A 21,209-nucleotide genomic window follows, 5' to 3' on the forward strand; every position below is an offset into this window, starting at 1 on the left:
ATGTAACAGTTAAGATAAATAGGATCTTCACTATCATTATCATAAAATAATTTACTATGGACCAACTTATGGGTGGCCTTGTTCAAAATGGCTTAGACATGCATTCTCAGCATTAACAGGGAATGATGTCCAGAGTTCACATAAGAAAAGGATATTTGTTAGGCTAATGCTTAGTTTATGCATACTATTTTGCAAGAACAGAGGGTAATAAACAGAATGAATAATGACAGAGACTTATTTTGGACACTAGAATCTCAGTTATAACAGCAAATCCCTCTAGTTCTAGAATCTTTACAAGGAAGTAGCTATTGCTTTTAATCTGACCTTCCATGAAGACAAGACACATGTCTCTAAGAATAATGTAATACACACCCTGGAATGAGAAGTATGTAAATATTACAACACAATTAATTCAAATATAAATATATTTAGTAATATGCAAATACAAAGATGTTCTTAGTTATATTTTACTTTTTCTAGTAGATAAGAGCACTTGGAGCATCCTCTTCTACATTAGTTGGTCATTCTTCATGTGTTCAGCATTGTTCTTGGTTCATACGTATCACACATTCTAGAGCCCTTATGATTTGCAGATTATTTGCAGCTTGTGGTAATATGTGATCCAAATGCCATGCCAAGTGACACTGAAAAATTACCATTAATGTTACTCTTTTACAAATAAAACTTCTTCTTTTACCTGAGTATGCCTTATCTATGTTTTCTCTGTTGACATTATAAATATGTTTCTCCATCTTGAGATAAACCAATGACGTTTTATACTTTTTGATAAGAAGAGTCACTTCCTGAGTGGGATGGAAGCTAATGAGAAGTTTGTTTTGGAATGATGGATCTTATGATATGTTGTAGGCAAGAGTCATAATACATCCTCCGTCACCACATTTATCATTGTGACCTAATCACCAAATAATTATTGTATTCAAGTTGAAAGAAAACTTTTTAATAATGAATGAATTTTACTTTTTAGACCATGTGATGTCAGAATGTATTTATAATCTCTCTTTAAGAGCTCAAAGCGGTAGATAAGAGCACTCAAAGAGGTAACAGCTCAACCATTAGAACAGTGTTTGAAGGAGGAATTATAGAGCCATAGAGCTAGACTTTTCCAGACGGTGCAATTTTAAACAAATTGCTGTGTACAAACAATGCATATCATTGCTGAGTTTCACCCCTCTTTTCTATTGTCCTAGGCATTTATCTCTTCACCCCAGGGCACTCACTGTCTTAGGTATACTCACAGTGGCTTAGAGTTCCCAATTTGATGCCAGATATGAGTAATTCCATATATCCCTTTCCTATTCCTCTCCGCTTTTGCTCCATTAGGATTCTACTCTTCTATTGATTATTTGTAGCATGCTTATTCCTAAGAATTGTGAGACTGGGGGGAAAGAGTCTGAATAGAGGCTCACATATTTTATTGTTTATTATAAACCAACTAGAGATTACTAAATAAAATGTTATATTTTCCCATTTTGACAGATATATGTTTATAACAACCTGGATGGCCAGGTACAATGTTAGAACTTTTGGAGTCCTCAGGAATATGTTGGCATGGAGAGAAGTGGCTCCAGTCTATAGCCTCTCTTCCATCCACTTCTGTCCTATATTGTGAGAAGTCTTACATGCAAGTTTTTGAACACTCTAGCCTACATGTCCAGGATCTGTACAGTTTCCCATCAGACGTTGACACCTGGACCACCCATTCCTTCCTAAATATATGCACATTGGTGGCACAATCTGCTTTCTGGGGATGGAACTGGGGAAGATGACATTACAGTTTCTGGGTAAAGACTTGAGGTTATTTGCAACGGGAATTCTGGGATCACAGGGTCTGGAAGGGGAGAGTGCAGAATCTAAATGGGCCTTTTTCTTCACTCCACAGACTTTGTACAGTGGTGAAGTGTGTGGCCAGAGAAGGGCCAGATACTTGTTGGTTTCTTACTACCATTCTCCTGGTCACATGAGACACACAACTTAACAAACCAAAGTGCTTGAACTTATAGGGCTATATTCTGAGAAAAAGAGAGACAGGTTACCAATATTAAATCCGATAAATGTATGAATTATATAGTACAGTAGAAGGTAAGAAGTACTAGGGAAAATATGAGAATTGAAAATATGAGGTAGAAGTGTAGGGGCTACAGTGTTCAACAGGTTTATCAGGGTTGGCCTCAACTGAGAAGGTGATATTTGAGCAAAAACTTGAAGGTAGTGAGGGAGTTTGCCAAGAAGATAACAAGATGAAGGGAAACTCAGGTTTTTAAGGGCATAATGCACAATTTAAGGTAGAACTATACTTTTCATGTGAAAGAGAACTGATGACTAGATCATACACTGCAGTTCTGTCTAATAGAATTATAATAAGAGCAATAAAATGTAATTTAAAATGTTTTGCCACAATAAGAAAGTAAAAAGAAACAACTGATATTAACTTTAATAATACATTCTATTTAACTCAACTTATCTCAAATGTTATCATTTCATCATATAACCTTCAAAATCCAGAGTGTATTTTGTACTTACAGCACATCTAAATTTATGCCAGCTACACTTCAATTGTTCAGGCCACATATGGCTAGTGGTTATTGCACTGAACAGCATAAAGATTTTGATACATCAGTAAAAGGATTTTGTCTGTTACTCTGAGTGATGTAGGAGATGTTTCAGAGTTTTAAGCATTGAAGTGTTGTAATCTGATTTATGTCTTTAAAGTATCTTGGCTAGCCTGAATTGGGAATAAACCATAGGGTTCAGGAATAGACACAAGGAGACCTATTGCAATAATCTAGATGAGGAATGATGATGGCTCAGTTGGGAGCCATGGATGACATAAGAGGTAGTTGAATTTCTGATCATTCTGAACATAGAACAAATAGTATGGGTCACACTTGGGGTGTCAGAGGAGAGTCAAAGATGACTGAAATTTTGGCCTGAAAGCCAGAAAAGATGGAATAACCTCAACTGAGATGAGGAAGGCTGCCAGAGGGGTGGGGGAAGAAAAGAGTTCAGCCATTGATAGGTGTGTCTGAAAAGCATACTAGACATCCAAGTAAGGATGTTGAGTAGACAGTTGGGTGTAAATCTGGAGTTTGGGGAAAGTATAGAGATACATGTTTGGATATCACCAACTTTGAAACTGAATAAGGTCACCAAGGGAGTGAGAATAGACAGGGTGTGGGGGGAGTACCAAAAACAGCCTTGGAGCATCTGAAATGAAAAGGGTGAGTTAGAATAACATGACATTGGTATCGAAATAATACCAAATACTTGAGTATTTTTGTATCATTTTTAGTTTTTTTTTTTAAATTCTGACAACTATTTATCATCATTTTATTGAAAAACTTAATATTTAGATGAAACTCAGACTTTCTTCATGACACTGTTTTGCTTTAAAATGTATCACAAACCCTCAAATAATTAACTTATTACAGACAACTAAATTTAAACAGTGGGCAGTAAAAATTAAAAATGTGGTTAGAATGAATTTATAGACAACAATTAGGTTTTTTGTTTTTTGTTTGTTTGTTTGTTTGTTTGTTTTTTGAGACAGAGTTTCACTCTGTCGCCAGGCTAGAGCGCAGTGGTGCAATCTTGCAGCACAACCTCCGCCTCCTGGGTTCAAGTGATTCTCCTACCTCAGCCTCCCAAGTAGCTGGGATTACAGGTGCCTGCCACCACGCCCAGCTAATTTTTTGTATTTTTAGTAGAGTTGGGGTTTCACCATGTTGGCCAGGATGGTCTCAATCTCTTGACCTCATGATCCATTCCCCTCGGCCTCCAAAAGTGCTGGGATTACAGGCATAAGCCACTGCGCCCAGCCACAACAATTAGTTTTTAATACATGTTTTTTATGTTTGTGTTCCCTAGAGATGTACAGGGCAATTGTTATTTGATAAATATAGCACTAAATATCAATAGAGCCATTTTAAATCTATCCTACAATTTACAAACTAACATGGCTTTGTTTTACTTAGGCTCACCAATATGCTTTTTTATTTAAAGTTTAACTGATGGTTGTGTGTCCTTAACTTATTGTAGTCTGTTGATAAGCAAGATCTTTATTCCATTAACCATATTCAAATCTCAGGTATGAAGAAGGTCCCATAAACAAAATCCATTATTTTAGTATAAGCACATTCATAACTGTTTAAAAGAAATGCAACTTTATACTTCAAATGAGATTCCAACACTTTGTGATCTTTTATTATGAAGCCAATTATTTAGAATATGATATGGAAAATAATGTATTAAACTAAAAACTGAAAATTAGAGTTTAATAACTCCTTTTAATCTAAATTGCTGCATATACATAGTGACAAACTCGTTTTATAACACAGGCAATTGTTTATGTCTTTTCAGTCTGTTCGAGAAGTCACAGGCTACGTGTTAGTGGCTCTTAATCAGTTTCGTTACCTGCCTCTGGAGAATTTACGCATTATTCGTGGGACAAAACTTTATGAGGATCGATATGCCCTGGCAATATTTTTAAACTACAGAAAAGATGGAAATTTTGGACTTCAAGAACTTGGATTAAAGAACTTGACAGGTAAGGAATATATCCAAAATGGCAAATATGCTTTCATTATCAATATAAGGCAATGCACACAAAAATGTGTATGTAGGGTTACTGTCATGTTTGTTACATTGAGGAACACTCTAAGGCATTTAAATATCAGTGATTTATTCGTTTTATGAGCAATGATGCCCTGTGATGCCCTTGCTTTTATTTATAGATTTTGTAAGTTTAGTGTGAAGGACACCATAATACTGTATCTCAGCTGAACAGGAGTAAACTCTGGAAATGCTCTGTGACTGAAAACTGAGATATGAAACATGCTGTGTTTGGTGGTTTCAGGCTAACAGTGGACCATATCATCAAATCTTTGCAATAATGCAATAACTATCATTAGAGCTTAGTAATACCCAAGCTGTTATATCTATTTCCATGAATCTTTAGTTTTCTGCACAATCACCTTATTTTTGGAAAATATATCTAATTTATACAGTTTTGATTTCTCTTATTCAGTAGCTCACTAAATGCCATCAGCAATTCTTTCTCAGAGTACTTCAACAACATCAGATCATCAGAGTAGTTTTTTCTCATTAAGATTGGAAATATATGATGTAAGCAACCTAAAATTATCATCCTTCTATGAAAAACACTCGATAGGAATTTATTTTGTAAGCTGGTTCTTGCCATCCCACTGTTACTTTTCAGTTCACATAGCTCAGGGTACATAAAAGTTCTGTGGGAGGCTTTTTTGTATAATGGTTCTACTCATGAATTTTATTCATGTATACCCGTAATCGAAATGAGCTGATTACTGAGATCGCGCCATTGCTCTCCACCCTGGACAACAAGAGCGAAACTCCATGTCAAAAAAAAAAAAAAAAAAAAAAAAAAAAAAAAGAGCTAATTAGTAAATAATTAGTACCTAACTGTAGGATAAAGGAGTTTACACTTTTAATTTACTATAAATTAATATAATCTATATATTTTGCATCCGAACCTGTAGTGGTTTTATATGTACTTTGAGTACAATAAGTAGTAATAATTATTGACATTGAAAAATTAAGCAGTTTAGAGATATGGCCTTAAAATATAACAAAAAGCAAGATGAATATCATCAGAATATTGAAATAATTTGTTTCTTATATTTGAAGTGGATATTAAATTTCCAGCTTTAAGTTAGACATAGCTTTATAGTTAGCCAGACATGTGAAATAAAATTGGGATATTTTGGGTGAAGAAAGGAATACTGATTGTGTTATTTATTTTGGACATGATTGCTATAGAGTTGATGAAATAATGGTGAATGCAAATTGTTCAGAATTTATAGATTCCTTCATCAACATTTTCACTTTTATTTCTTTCAAAGATAGTTTTCTTACTGAAGAATGGAGTTTTTTACTAAATTGCTACTTATATAGAAATAATGATAGGAGAAAGAATTTTGGAAATGAAATGTGTAGAGAACAATTGAATGATTGAAATTAGGAATCTAAAAATACTGTAATATGATCCAGTTAAAACCTGCATAGGAAGCATTGTGTTTTCATCATGATTTCCCTCTGATTATATTAAAGAAAAAAATGAATAAATTTCTTTCAAACTTTTGTATAATATTTGAATCTTGTTATTATTCCATAAGATGTGCTGTTTGAGGAATCTTTCCATATAGAGAATTAGTCTTTAAATAGTTCCCTTATTTATTTTCACATTTAATACCAGTACTACTAAATTATTAAAACAGAGTTATTTAATCAATCAAAATTGTGCCACATTTAAACATACTTCATACTGAGTAAGTGCATAACTTGTATTACTTAAGATTGTTACAGTTGTTTAACTTGTGCATACCAAAATATAACACTATTATTTCAAGAATATTATTATTCACTTTGCCTGGAAGCTGTGATATTTTCTTTTGCCATAGTACAAATGGATAATTAATAAGTTATTAAGAGAATGAATTGATTGTTTAGAAAAATACATACTCGTTCAAAAGTTACTAATTTTTTTGAGTATGAATTGAAGTAAGTGCAACAAAATGGTAGAAATTTAGGCTAATATGAACATTTTTCAGGTATTTTATTTATTAGGTGGTTGTTATGTGCCAAAATTATTCTGTAAGGGAAACAGTCTAGGGTCATTGAACTTTAGGTATTCTGGTCGATAGTGTTACTCCAGTTGTGAGAATCAGAAGTTACACGGACACATGATTGTGTTTGTGTGCAAGAATATGCCAGAAATGACAGAAGACACCTAACCGTTCACATGAAGAAGAATATGGGATAAAATTTTCTCTATGACAAAATCTTAAAAGGCTAAATGTTCTAGGTAACCCGATTAAAGCAACAAATAAGTGCCATAATTAAGTTCAGGTAAGATTGTTTTTGTGCTTCGGAAAAATATTTGTTTTATGTTGATCGTTTTTGTGTTATACAAAGTAAGAGTTTTTAAAACAACATTTTTATATTCTATTAAGTGCAGAGCTACTGGACTCGCCTTAATTTTTTATACCTGGTATAAAATGAGGGGAGATAGCAAATCTGCTGATTAGTCAGATACATCACTGCCTAATCTACCATACTGTATTAAATTTTTAACTGCATTCTTAAAGGACCATCACCATGAGCATCATCCGGGAACTTAGAAATGCAAATCCCTGGGCCTCACCTGAAACCTACTGAATGAGAAACTCTGGGGGTGGGGCCCAGCAACTTGTGTGTTAAGTATCCCTCTAGTGATGCTGATGATTACTACAATTTGAGAAGCACTAATCTAATTAATGGTATGTTACCAAGTAATGATAGCACAATATCCAGTTAAATTATTCACAGTTATTTGCTGCAAATAACTTTTATTCATCTGTCATCTTGCAGAAAGAAAGGAAGGGATGGGAAAGGAACAGACAAGGTTTTGCTTTCATGACAAGAAATACACTGTATGTTCGGGTGAAAATGAAAATAACACACTGGGATCCTGGATAGAAACTTGGATATAAAATGACTTAAAGATAAGGAAGATGCTGGGAATAAAGTTTTTCTATAATCATTTTCCCAAACATCAACTTTATATAATGATAAACCATTAAAAAGACAATAATAATTCATGATGAATTTTCTTCTTCAGCAAAATTTTATTTTTAAGTACTTTCAACAGGGTAAATAACCAGTAACAATTATGGGGATGGGAAGTGTACAGAGTGTTGTAACCAAGAGTTTTGAGATGATGACTTTAAGGGTTCTTTTGTGTATATATATATAGTATATATATACACACTATATATAGTGTAACCATATATATATATGGTTTGCATGTATATATATAGTATATATAGTGTATATATATTATATATACTATACAGTGTGTATATATATACACTATATATAATATATATACACTATATATATACTGTGTATGTAGTGTGTATATATACACTATATATATAGTGTAACCATTTGTGTATATATATATATGTGGTTTGCATTTCTACTTAAATCTTTTTCACTGTTTGATATTAGAATAGTATGTGTTCAGAACAGCACAGTAGCTTTCTGCAAACTTTGTGCAAAAGAGATATTTAGTTAACATGAAGACTGTCATTATACACTAGTTAATGGTTGGATGTCACTTAGACATATACAGATTAATTCCCACATTAAAAACTCTTACTAATTAGCTTAGTGTTCACCAAAAGTTGCTGCATGGCCTAAAAAATTACTGCAGATCTTACTTACATACTTTCATGTTGGTTGTGCCTGAGACAATAAATGGATTTAAACCTATTTTTCTGGCCAAATAGAAAAACTTGTTTTACTGCTGCTTCTCACATTTCTCATTATGCACAGGGTAGATGATATGTAGAGGGGAAAAGAGGCAGGTGCCTAGACTAAAAATAGGCCACACAACCTATAAAGGAGTGAGGAACTCATATTGGCATACTCTAGGTGTCCTGTTAATGCTGCCTTACTTTCTTCTTGCCAGTGGAGAGGTTATACTTCCATCAGTGCATCCCTTCAGGCATATAATCATCTCTATCTCTTGGCCATTGGGAATGTCCCTACTGCATCAAAGAAGTCCATAGCTGGACAGGGGACACTTCTGTTAAGGTCACTTGCACATGGTCGTGGTTCTTATTAATCACTCTTGATGAGGATGTCCTGCTGACTTTTTAAAATTACCTCTTAACCAAACATTCCTATTCAAATCGACATTTAATAGTATATATACAATCTTAATTAATTCTATAAGCTTCTACTTGTTTAGTCACTGGTCTGGCCAAAACCTAAAAGGAATTATATGGGCCATAAAACCCACTATTATTTTCTCCCTTCTATAATTTATAAAATCACCTCATCTGTTACTCATGGTTGGTAATATGATACAATTTAATCTACATATTATATTGTAGATATAAATGAATCTTTCAGAAATACTTAAGTTTATATCTGTTCTATTTATATCCCAAATGGGAAGACAAACATTTAAGTTTTTATCTATTTTGTTCATATCTTAAATGGAAAGATAAATGCTTAAGTTCGTATCTATTTTATTTATATCCATATAAAATAGATAAATGTGGTTTAATCTTAATATGGAATGATAACCTAGGTACAAATTTAATATACACACACATATATATATATATTTATCACACTAAATTTCACCTTAGATATTTGAATTTTCACTTTATAAATTATAGGAATATCTTTAGAGGAGGTGATATTTGGGATGATACAAAAGCACAATTGGTGTTTTCCAAAAATTAGCTGAATACTCTACATATTTTCAGACCAATATATTCACATGTTTTAGTCTTTATTTGATATTTTATGGACATTGTAATTGTTTTGTTAACTGTGTACTGGATCATCTTGATTAGATTATTATTTGAGGTATGGACAAACAAAAATTTAAAACAAAAAATACCAAAGTTATTCCTAGAAGCCCTCAATAGTAATGAAAATAATATAGGAAGTTTGCTGGATTCTGGTAGAAGAAAAATAGAATGGAAGGTTTGATGGTGCATGCCGATCCCAACTGCTCAGGAAGCTGAAGCAGGAGGATCCCTTGAGCCTGGAAGGTTGAGGCTGCAGTGAGCTATGATCACGTCACTGCACTCCAGCCTGGGTGGCACAGAGGGACGCTATCCCAAAATACATAAATAAAATGCTTCGTCCAGAAACTACAACATCTAAATGACGTAAAATTTGAAAGATGTGATATCTGAACATTACACTTGAATGTCTGCCTTCAACTATGCATAAGTTATTAATTAAAATAGTACATCAAAGTAATGTAGTACCTTTTCACGTTTAAGTCTCTCAAGCCTCTTTGGCATTATTCAGTAATGGTCAAATAAATAACCTAATATCAAAAAGGACAAGTCACCTGTCATTGACTCAATATATGTCATAGAGTGATATGCCATTGTGAATCAGAAAAAATCTCTGTGCAAATACCTGGCCTACTACCTACAGTCTGGGTGTCTCTCTGAGACTCAGATTCTTTATCTTGAAAACTGTGAAGAAAATTCTGCCTCATAGTGTTGTAATGAGCATTAAAGGAAACAGGGAACTTGTCAATTAAAGCATCTTTCACATTGGGGGTGTTTGGAAATCTTAGTGTTCTTTCCTTGTATCTGTTTTGTTTATAGTTTTCCTTTGTTTTACCACATTGAGAAAACTATTGTATTTGTTTCTGCGTATTTGGATAGATTCCTGTTGTTTCCTTGGGGCTTTGGATGTGACCTGTTCAGACAAAAAAAACAAAAAAAAGTGTTCTAAATTTCAGTGTGTCTTCTAACTACTTTGTGCTTAAGATCTGTTTCTCTGGTGATGGGAAGCACGAGACTGGCCTTTGTCTACTCTCAGGAAGAGTGCTATCTTTGCTACCTCACAGCACTTCTCTCCTGTCTTTCAGCGTTTCATGCCAAGCACCTGTTGCCCCAGCCCTTCATTTCAAATCTCCATCATCATGTTTCATCCTTCATTGGCCCTGACATTTGTCTTGACCTACACAAGAGACATATTCAGAGTTCTTTTTCTTACACGAGAGTTGCTAAGCATTCTTCAACTACCCTGTGAAAGGTCTTGGTAATGTTTGAGTGGGTTCAACCAGGCTAGTTCAGGGATTGTTGTTAAACAGAATGTTTAACAAAAGTACTACAAACATTTACATTAGAAGATCTATTCAGCATATTGTGATATTTGCAGCCAAAAAAAATCTAAGAATACTCTTAGCTTAAGGGTAAATTACTTGGAAGATGATTAGATCAAAACTAATCTATAGTGAAGCTTGCGTGAGTCAGAGAGAATCAGTGAAAAGAGTGGCACATTCTTCGGAACGAGTCAATTTTTAGATCAGGTCCACAATTTCTGGAAATGACACTCTCATCAGTGTTTTAAGGAGTATTGTTTGCTTGTCATGTCAGACTGTGTATTGACTAGAAAAAGGAGAACTCCAATAATGTATTAATGTCAGTAGACAGAAACATATATTCGAAAAGAGGAAATGTTATAATTAAGGGATCAGAAATTTATAATGGCCATTTCAGCAAATTTTGCTGGGACTTATTCCAGACAACTGATTATTTAGACAACTGATGAGTGGATTTATAGAACTGAATGAAGGGGAAGTGAGAATTTCTCCTCCTTCTGTACCAAGAATCAGAGATAATAAGGAGAGAAATCTGAGGAGAAATAAGCCAAAATAAGTGGTGGGGTTGGGCGTTCAGGGAATGGAATCATCCTTTCTCCTCTGTTCACATGTTTTCAGTCATGACTGGCAAGATGAGCTGCTCAGGGCATATAATTCAGCTCCCTTAATTTATGACCCCTTCAGGAATCTTAAAGATGCCTCACTCTTTGAAGAACATTCTATTTAATCCCTAGAGCATCCTTCAGAAAATATTAGGGGAAGTCTAGCATTATGGAATCTCTCAGGAAACTTCCCTACTTGGAACCTTAAACCTTTGTGATCATTCTTACTTTTTCTTAAGATACAGTAAAATCTGTCTTCTCCCTTCCCTAAGAGAGGAAGCTTATATATCCTAAGGAAAAAAAATGTATAAGGGAATCAAACCCCCTTGCTTAAAGTTCATTTATTGAGGAAGCATGCTTGTTTGCTTTGGTGTTTAGAAAAAGAGGAACATCTTTGCTCCTCAGAGTCTCAAATGTAGTACTAGAAATTGATTAGTTTTAATACAACCATGGGTCCATCGTTTTGCTCTGAGGAAAACAGTAAATATATCAGAATACCCACCTCTCCACCCTTACCCCAGGACATTAGCGTCATCTGGCTTTCAGACCCTGAACTGCAGAGAATTGAAAAATTCTCTGCATCCATTCCCAGTTACCAAGGGACGTGTAACAATGCTGGGGCCAGAATCACTGGATTGTTGCACTTTCTGATTTCATGGCAGAGGACTGGAAACAGTAAGAATAATATTTAAGAATAAACCAAATCTATATCTATATCTATCTATATATCTATCTATCTATCTTTTTTTTTTTTTTTGAGATGGAGTCTCGCTCTGTCGCCCAGACTGGAGTGCAGTGGCGCGATCTCGGCTCACTGCAAGCTCCAACTCCCGGGCTCACACCATTCTCCGGCCTCAACCTCCCGGGTAGCTGGGACTACAGGCGCCCCTCACCACGTCCAGTTAATTTTGTGTATTTCTATTAGAGATGGGATTTCACCACGTAAGCAAGGATGGTCTCGATCTCCTGACCTCGTGATCTGCCCGCCTCGGCCTCCCAAAGTGCTGGGATTACAGGCGTAAGCCACTGGACCTGGCCACCAAATCTATATTTTAGAGGGAATGAAGAGTGCATGCTAATTTTGACAGACGTCTATGGCAATTTTTAAATATATGTAAATACATCATCAAGTTTAGTTAGAGGAGGCAGCCTCAAGCTTGGCAGAACCTAAAACCCTCAGTCAGAGTTCAGAAATGAGGCTACACGTTGTTCTCTTCCAACGTTTACCAAAGGCATGATAATTGTAATATCCCATATGTTATGGAAGTTTACACTTTGCAAAATGCTTTCAGTTCCTTTCAAAAAAATTCTGTTTCATACACAGCCCTGTAATGCTGACCTGGCAGATATCTTTATTATAATTTTACATCTAAGGAAACCAGGCCTAAGGTCTTGTGGCTAATCAGGTGAACCTTGTGCTGGAATCTACATCTATTTACCCGTTCTTCATATGTCACTCCCAAAAATTGTTTAAGACAATTTCTTCAGGCAGAACTATTGTCAGTGAACCATTAAATTGGCTGAAAAATGTAAACAATCCAAGCTTAAGCAATAGTTCTTAAGGTTGTATTTTAGAAAGAATTTGTTTTGATCATTGTATAATACTTGAATATATCATGAATGGTAAGTTGACAATAAAATACAAGCAAACATGCAATACAGCAATATTGTAAATACTGAATTTGATTTTTAAAAATCTAGTACTCATTCTATAGCCACTGTCATTCAACTATGGCTTTTTTAAAATCAAGCTTGCTAAACTCTTAGCTGTAATGTACAAACATTTATTAATAGACTTAATTTTACGGGTAAAAGTTTAGGATTCTTTTGGAAAGTAACGCCAATTCAAATATTTATTAGCTTTGTTATGTTCTACTTGTACATTCAAGTCATTGTGCTGAGATATGAGCTATTCTAAATTATCTCTACATGCCTGTCTTCTCTCAGTAAATATTATATTTCTGACAAATATTTACCCTCCATCTGCCCTGTGAAGCCAATTATTATTATTATTTTTATAGTCAAGCGTGTCTATGGCGTCAGGAGGCTCCATTTTAATCTGTTTTCCTCTCAAAAGCTGTACTGCCCAATAGAACTTTATTGGGATGATAGCAATATTCAATATGTGCTACACGACAGAGGAGCCAGTAGCCAAATGTGGCCATTGAGCCCTCTGAACAAGACTGCTGTGAATGAAGATATGAATTTTTATTTTTATCTAATTTTAATTAATTTTAATTTAAACAGCCATATTTGGCTAATGATAATCATATTGGACAGTGCAGCACTAAAGGGACCACACTTTCACTAAATCCAATCAAGCAGGCAAGGACTTACAAGCAGAATAACATGAAGAATCACAAGACAGGCTCAGAATCTGGGCTCCCTGAGTCAAATTCTATGCTGAGGCAAGTGATTCAACTTTCTAAGCCTCAGTTTCCTCATCTTCAAATGAACATAACGAGGATGCTCGGTTGTAAGATGATTATAAAAGTTAAATTATCAAGTACCTATTGAACATTAAATGCAGTTCTGGAAATAAATGTGATTTTTTATTTTTTGAGGAGAAGTTTGATTTTGGTAAAAAAAATAGACAGTGTATTTTTATAATTATTGAAAGCATGTCAGGCTTATATCATCAAATTGTAGAATACAGAATGTGTCATTTATGACTTGGGACCTAACTATATTTTATATTTGAGTCAGCAGGGTTCTGGATGGCATGCATTGCTTCTAAATATGTTTTAAGCTGCTATGACTTGGGTTTTCTGTTGGTCAGGTAAATGACACTTTAAAAATGAAATTTTTTACTTTCACCTTTAGTTTCCACAGTGTAAGTTTCTATTGAAATTAGAAATAGGTCTCAAAGAGATATGGTTTGGCTGTGTTCCCACCAAAATCTCATTTTGAATTTGTAGTTCCCATAATCCCCATGTGTCATAGGAGGGACCAGGTGGAGATAATTGAATCATGGGGTTGGTTTTCCCCTTCCTGTTCTCATGATAGTGAGTTAGTTCTCACAAGATCTGATGGTTTTATAAGGGGCTTCCCCCTTCTCCAGGCACTCATTCATTCTCCTTCCTTCTGGCCTGTGAAGAAGGATGTGTTTGCTTCCCCTTCTCCCATGATTGTGAGTTTCATGAGGCCTCCCCAGCCATGCTGAACTGTGAGTCAATTAACTCTCTTATCTTTATAAATTACCCAATCTTGCGTGGCATCTTCACAGCAATGTGAGAACGGACTAATAGACAAAGTCTGTTTCTTTAATGGTTTCACTGAAAGAAGTAAATGTTAATAGAAGATAATAATTATTATTCCAAAAAATCTTTTAAGAATTATTTCTAGAATAGACACTGTCCATTATCTTTAGGACTCCTCAGTTCATGTTAAAAGTTTTTTTAAAAAAATATAGCATTTATTTAATAACAAGGTAACACGAAAAGCCCTTTTATAAAATGCTTTCTCAAATAGCTATCTGCCATATTTCAACAAATTTAAGTCATCATCAATTGTAGGAAACAAATTGTTGTTGTTGTTTGTAGTCCACACTTTCTAAAAAGAGAAAAAGTAAAAGCACCAACGTAAATGTAAAAGATTGTACAAGGAATCAGGATTTTAAAGATATTAGATCCAAAAATGTATGTTTTAGAATTAATACAATATAGTAACATTCAAATAGGCTAGAAGTTCAATATACCTCTTATTATTTTTCTAGAATTGTAGCATAGCTATTGTAATGGTGAAACTGTGTAGTGTGGAAGTATATAAAATAGGTTACAATAAAAATGGTCAATGTTTCGTAAATGATGAATAGAATTTTCCATTTATCTGTATCTATCAGGAAATAGATAAATGAGAATTTGCATGGCCCAGCACTTTTTGGCATAATAAATGTTACTAACCAGGAAATTTTAATTATTGTTTTTGTTTTCTTTTGAGATATAGTTGATTTATCGCTTCTACTGGGAAAAGAGATGGAGATATAGTTCAAAGGTATGAAAAATGCTTATTTTGGGAGTTTTTCTTAAACTTTATTCTCTTAATAATATGTCAAATAGATCTGAAGATTGTTATTATACATCAGCATGGAAAGAGGATGTCTTCTTTACCAGTCTACCTGAAGTACAAGTTATTCTTGCTGTCTTACTATTTTCCCTCTTTCTTAATATTTTATGATCCATCTGTATAATATATTTTTTATCTTCTAGCTATAATTTTATTGTAAGCTATGTAAAATTATTTAGGTTATTGAATCACAATGACTATAACAATTTTGAAGAATATTTATAAGAAAAAAGTGAAAAATGGTGATCCATAACTTTTTTCTTCCTTCTAAGACCATTCAGTTTACTCAGTTTCATTCACTCTGTGAATAGGTGAATTTAATAATTTAAAATTATTTTTAGAGAATTAAAATTTGATTAAATTAAAATTAAATTTTAATTTAATCAAAATTAAAGGTTTGATTTTATATTATTAGTAGTGTTGAAAAAAGCTGATATAAAAAGGGTATTTTTGATTTTCAATTTACTATGAAATATAAGGACTTCAAATTTTAATTTGGTCTCTTCTTTTTTAAGTGGCAATCTCAGAATATTCTCGCAAATATTCTGGTAAATAAGTATGTCATTTTGATTTTGATGGTGCCCTGAATTCTCTGAACTTTCTGCTTTAATGTTCAATAGGATGCTACTGGGTAGGATTATGTATCTGGTGGTATACAAGTAAGAACACAGTAATAAATTCTATTAGTTTTAAAAATTATTCATATAACTAGAATTCGTTTAGATTTTGTGCCTTTGGTTTTGATGACTTGCCTTTTTTAGGATAATAAATGTAGAAAGCAAAGTATCTTTATGGCATAGTACAGCCCAGGACAGAGATACTATTATTAATAATAACAATAATAACATCCATAATTAATAAGTATTTACTATGTAGAAGTGGCTTGCAAATATTATCTCTCTTCATCCTTGCAATAACCACGATTAGTAAGTGTATTAGTTAGGGGTCTCCAGAAAGACAGAACCAATAGGATATAGATATAGATAGCGATAATAGATATTTGAGAGAGGATTCATTAGGACAATTGGTTGATGCAATTATAGAGGCTGAGAAGTTCCACAACAGGTTGCCTATAAGCTGGAGACCCTCGGATGCTGGTGACCTGGCTCATTCCAAGTGTGAAGGCCTCAGAACCAGAGAAGCTAATGGTGTACCTCTCAGTCTGAGACCGAAGGCCTTAGGGTGCAGGGAGCCACTGTTCTAAGTCCTGCAGTCCAAAGACCAGGGAGCCTGAAATAGTGTCCCGCAAGAGAGAAAGCGTGTGTACTGGCTTCAGATCAATGTATTCACCTTTCCTCTGTTTTTGTTCCTCTTGGTCCCCAGAAGATTGGCTGTTGCCCACCCACATTGAGAGCATATCTTCCCTACTTACTCTACTCAGACTCACATGCTTATCTCCTCTGAAACACCTTCATAGACATGCTCTGAAATAAAGCTTTACCAGGTTTCTGGGTATTTCTTAATCCAGTCAAGGTGACATCTAAAGTTAACCAGCACAGTAGGTTACTATTATTATCTCTATTTTGAAGATAAATAAACTGGACTTAAAAATATTAAGTAATATAGGCCGGGCGCGGTGGCTCACGCTTGTAATCCCAGCACTTTTGGAGGCCGAGGCGGGCGAATCACGAGGGCAGGAGATCAAGACCACGGTGAAACCCCATCTCTACTAAAAATACAAAAAAAATTAGCCGGGCGTGGTGGCGGGCGCCTGTAGTCCCAGCTACTCGGAGAGGCTGAGGCAGGAGAATGGTGTGAACCCAGGAGGCGGAGCTTGCAGTGAGCCGAGATCGCGCCACTGCACTCCAGCCTGGGCGACAGAGCGAGACTCCGTCTCAAAAAAAAAAATTAAGTAATATATCACAAGGAGGGCATACAATAATTTATAGAGTTCAGATTTGAAGCCAGGTAGTATAACTGCTGATTTTCTTTTTATCACAATGCTGTAGGTATTCTGAGAAGAAAGGGGATCACATGACACTGAACTTTTATCATCCTCTGCTATGCGTGAATGAGCAGGAGATACATAAAATTATTCATGTGGTCCAGGTTTCACCTCTTCAAGGCAGTTTTTTTTTTCTTTTTTTTTTTTTTTTCAGCTGAATGAGACTTTGCTTAGTGTAGATTTTTTACTTAGGAAATGAAATGATTCTAAAAGATATACAGATTGTATAATTCGATTAAATTATTTCTTACATTGAAAAGTATGCTATCAGGCTACTTAAGCTTATTTCTACAGACACAGGGAACTAAAATAATAAAGTATAATAACAGAATGGATTAAAATGCCCTAATTGGGCACTGACTTTTCTTTATTAACACTAGAAGACAAAAAAAGACAGTTATATTTGAAGCGTATTTTATTTTGTTGCTCATGGGGTGATGTCTTCTATAAATCTTATTACTCTAGTTTTTATTTTTTAGAGAATTTTTTGTGGATGAGGTGGAAGGAAAATCAGTATGAGAAAAATGGCAGGCTCAAAAAAGATCTCAAGTCTATGAGATGACTCTAATTACTGATTTCATGAAAATCATATTTTATGTTATTAAAGGAAGATATTAGAAGGGTGATTTTATAGTTAATTTTATTCATACATTATAGCCACTCCAGTTTTTGAATTTTTTATTTAAGGACCAGAATACTAACTGAAGTTACTCCCTATTTGGCAACTGGTAAAAATATATACCACTTTGAAATGTCCAAGTATAAATGGACAGGCTAAGTTGATCTATATATTTTAAATAAAATATTTATGACTTCGTTTCTTCTATAGCTATAGCAAGTGATTTTTGCCTCCCTAAAGTACATTTGGTTTTGTACATATTTACAGCAGAGTTTTATAAAATATATATTTTAGTTTTAATAATTATTAGACTCAATTCCCTTTGTGAAGAATAGTAACATATTCGGGGTTACTTTTGATAAAAAGATGGAGGAGACTCTAAAATTATTGAAACGCATGTAATTCCTTTTAGGTTTAGAAACCCTCTAACTAATTATTTCCAGAATTTGTGTATGGTCTTAAGATAAACACATTTTATGTTATTTTATTTTGAGCTCACATTTTATTTATTGAAACAAGTATATTTCAGACTTATACATCAGAGAATACACTACACTTAAATTTAGCACATATTTTAGAAATAAAGAGCAATAAAAATCTATCTCTTAATCTATTCTTCTATAAAAGCAAAGTTAAAGAGGATCATAGACTGCAATACTAAGAGAGAATTTAGAGATTGTCTAACCCCTCTCTCATTTGGAAACTGAGTCCCAGAGAGAATAAATAATTTACTTAAGATGAGGGTTTTTCTTGTCCTACTCTTAGTCGAGTCCTTTTTCAACTATATTATTCCAAAAATATAATTGGATTCAAGATACTAGAAAGAGGAAGGTAACAAAAAGATTTAAAGAAAACATATGCCAATCTATATATCTTTAGGTATACATTTTCACTGATCAGTGGGAAGAAAATAATATAGATGCCATAATTCATGTGTAACCAAATTGTAATCTAAAGTCATCAAATATCTACAATATATTATCAAATTTGATATGAATTTCACAGTCTTGTTCAAAGAGTACTGGGCAGTATGGTTTGCAAGGAAAGGATGGAGAAGATAATGAAGCAGTACTTAACATACCTGTAGATATATCTTTTATAAAGCATGGGTAGAAATACAGAATGAAAGAAAGCAGCCTGTGTCATTGGTATCATTGTTGACATAGTGAATGTGTGGCTGAACTTCACATCTATGCATTACACTGTCATTTCATGTACTTAGAAATTACATGTCATAATGATAAATCTTTGTAATTAAAATTGTATCGTGGTTCAAATGCAGTCCTATGGTGCTCAGGGAAAAGAGGTGAATCAAGAATTAGTGTCTTGTCTCAAGCGCCTCTTAAAAATTATGAGAACCTAACTATCGCTTGTGCAAAATAAATACATCAGGGGTCACAATGTAGGTTATCAACTCCTTTGTGATTTTATTGAAGATCACCAGTGCATAATTTAAGTAACTATTCAATCGTTTTATGTATTTAAGACTATTACTATGCACAGCGACTTCTGTTACTTTTGGTTCATTATTAAATATAAAATAATGTAAAAATATTTATAACAATAGTGTTTATGGAACCATTTTCATGTTAATTTTAATGTCTAATTTAAACTTAAATCAGGGAGAGATTTAGTGTAACTTTAAAGTTCATTTACATTTTAATCCATTAAAACATGACTTAGTAAGAAATATTCAGTGCCAAAGACATCTTTGAAACATTTTCCTTTGGAATTACAAAATTTTATATTTTTAAAGAGGAAATCAACGGTAATATGTAATTATCAAATTAACAGAAATGGGGACTTTTAAGCCATGAGTGTGTTTCTAAATATCACATGTATAGATAAACATAGAATGATGGACACTCTCCCCTCAAATGGTTTTCTTTCTAAAATATTTCTAATTATAATTTCAAATGACTATTTAAATCAACTAGCTTGTGAAATAGGGAATGTCCTTTGGAAAAAATAATAAAATTATTGAGATACAAAGGGCAAACAGTTGACAATCCATAAATGTATATAATTTTTGTACTCTGATTATTGTCATTTATAGTTGTCTGATTAGAACTTTACCCATGAAAAAATGTAAAACGATCAGAGAATTAAGTAGCTCTTGTATCCAAAAAACACTCTTAAGACTTACGCATAAAGTCAGAAATGGTTTTGGAAGGGCAAAGTGATAAAAACAGAGCTCAGAGATAAAATGCTTGAAAGATTCTTAATGCAGAAATATAAATTTGGCCTGAGAATTTTGATTTATTATTTGAATTCAAACCCAGCCTATGTGTTCTAGATGAGAAGGCATATTTCTAGATTATAAAAACAACATTTCCAAAATATTCTCATCTAACCCTAGCAACATGAAGTTGTAGAAAAAGCCTGAGTTTCGAAACCTGATAATTTGAAACTTAATACTAGCACTGCAACAAAGAAAGGACAGTCACAATCACTTATGTGCTGTGCCTCAGTTTTCATCTGAAAATGAGAATTAAATGCAAACAATGTATGCAAACTGCCTAGCATAGTGTTTAGAACACAATATATGTTAGTTCCCTTCTTGTATCCACTTTTCTTATGCAGTTCTCAATAGAGTAACAATATTTAAGAATATTAATTTATTGGTTAATCCTTGCCACATCTATGTAAAATTTGTTTTTTATTGGTTCTTCCTTGACAGATATGGTTGATTTTAGTAGTCTAGGCTCACTAGCAACCAGAAGATTCGTATTCTCTTTCCACTTATACCTTAGATAATTCACCTAATACCTCTTGCACTGAGTTTTCAATTATGAAAGAATAATTTTCTTCGTTTTTTTTTTCTTTCTTTCCTTTCATTATTTGATAATACCTACCTGCTACCTATCTTCTTGGAAAAGTTCTAAGGCAAAATGTGAGTCACATTTTCTTAGTCCTCAACTTTTCTCCTTAGAACAAGTGAGGACATGGCATGACCCCTTCCAATTCAGCAGAGAACAGTGCTGTAGTTTTGCTTTCTGAGCACATGGGGAACTGAAGTTCAAGCATTTAATTAAAAAATGCAACTCTATGTGCATATCTAGGGACCTCTGTTAGGGTTTGATTGTTCTGTGTGTATTTATTTTCTGGCATAGAGATAACAACGTGCTATAATAATAGTAACGAAATGCGTTTATACTTAGCTATGTGTCATTAAAGATAGATTCATTTTTAAAAATAAATTATTTTGTTTTCCTGCTAAGGCTCAAGAATAGCAAAACAAAGAAAGCAAAAACTTTTTATGACTTTTGGGGAGGGAAAAAAGGAACGTGAACT

At 33.8% G+C, this 21,209-nt stretch overlaps 1 protein-coding gene across 7 annotated transcripts in view; it reads left to right on the forward strand.

Moving 5' to 3' along the window:
* ERBB4 (erb-b2 receptor tyrosine kinase 4) overlaps positions 1-21,209 on the forward strand; it is a 1,173,590-nt gene that overhangs the window by 602,544 nt on the left and 549,837 nt on the right. For all 7 annotated transcript variants that reach the window (XM_058438803.1, XM_032754659.2, XM_058438808.1 and 4 more), the window contains one exon: positions 4,378-4,564. In XM_058438803.1, coding sequence (XP_058294786.1) covers positions 4,378-4,564 — 187 coding nt within the window. The remainder of the gene's footprint in view (positions 1-4,377; positions 4,565-21,209) is intronic.

Source organism: Hylobates moloch, unplaced genomic scaffold, assembly GCF_009828535.3.
Source record: "Hylobates moloch isolate HMO894 unplaced genomic scaffold, HMol_V3 SCAFFOLD_1, whole genome shotgun sequence".
NCBI lineage: Eukaryota > Metazoa > Chordata > Mammalia > Primates > Hylobatidae > Hylobates > Hylobates moloch.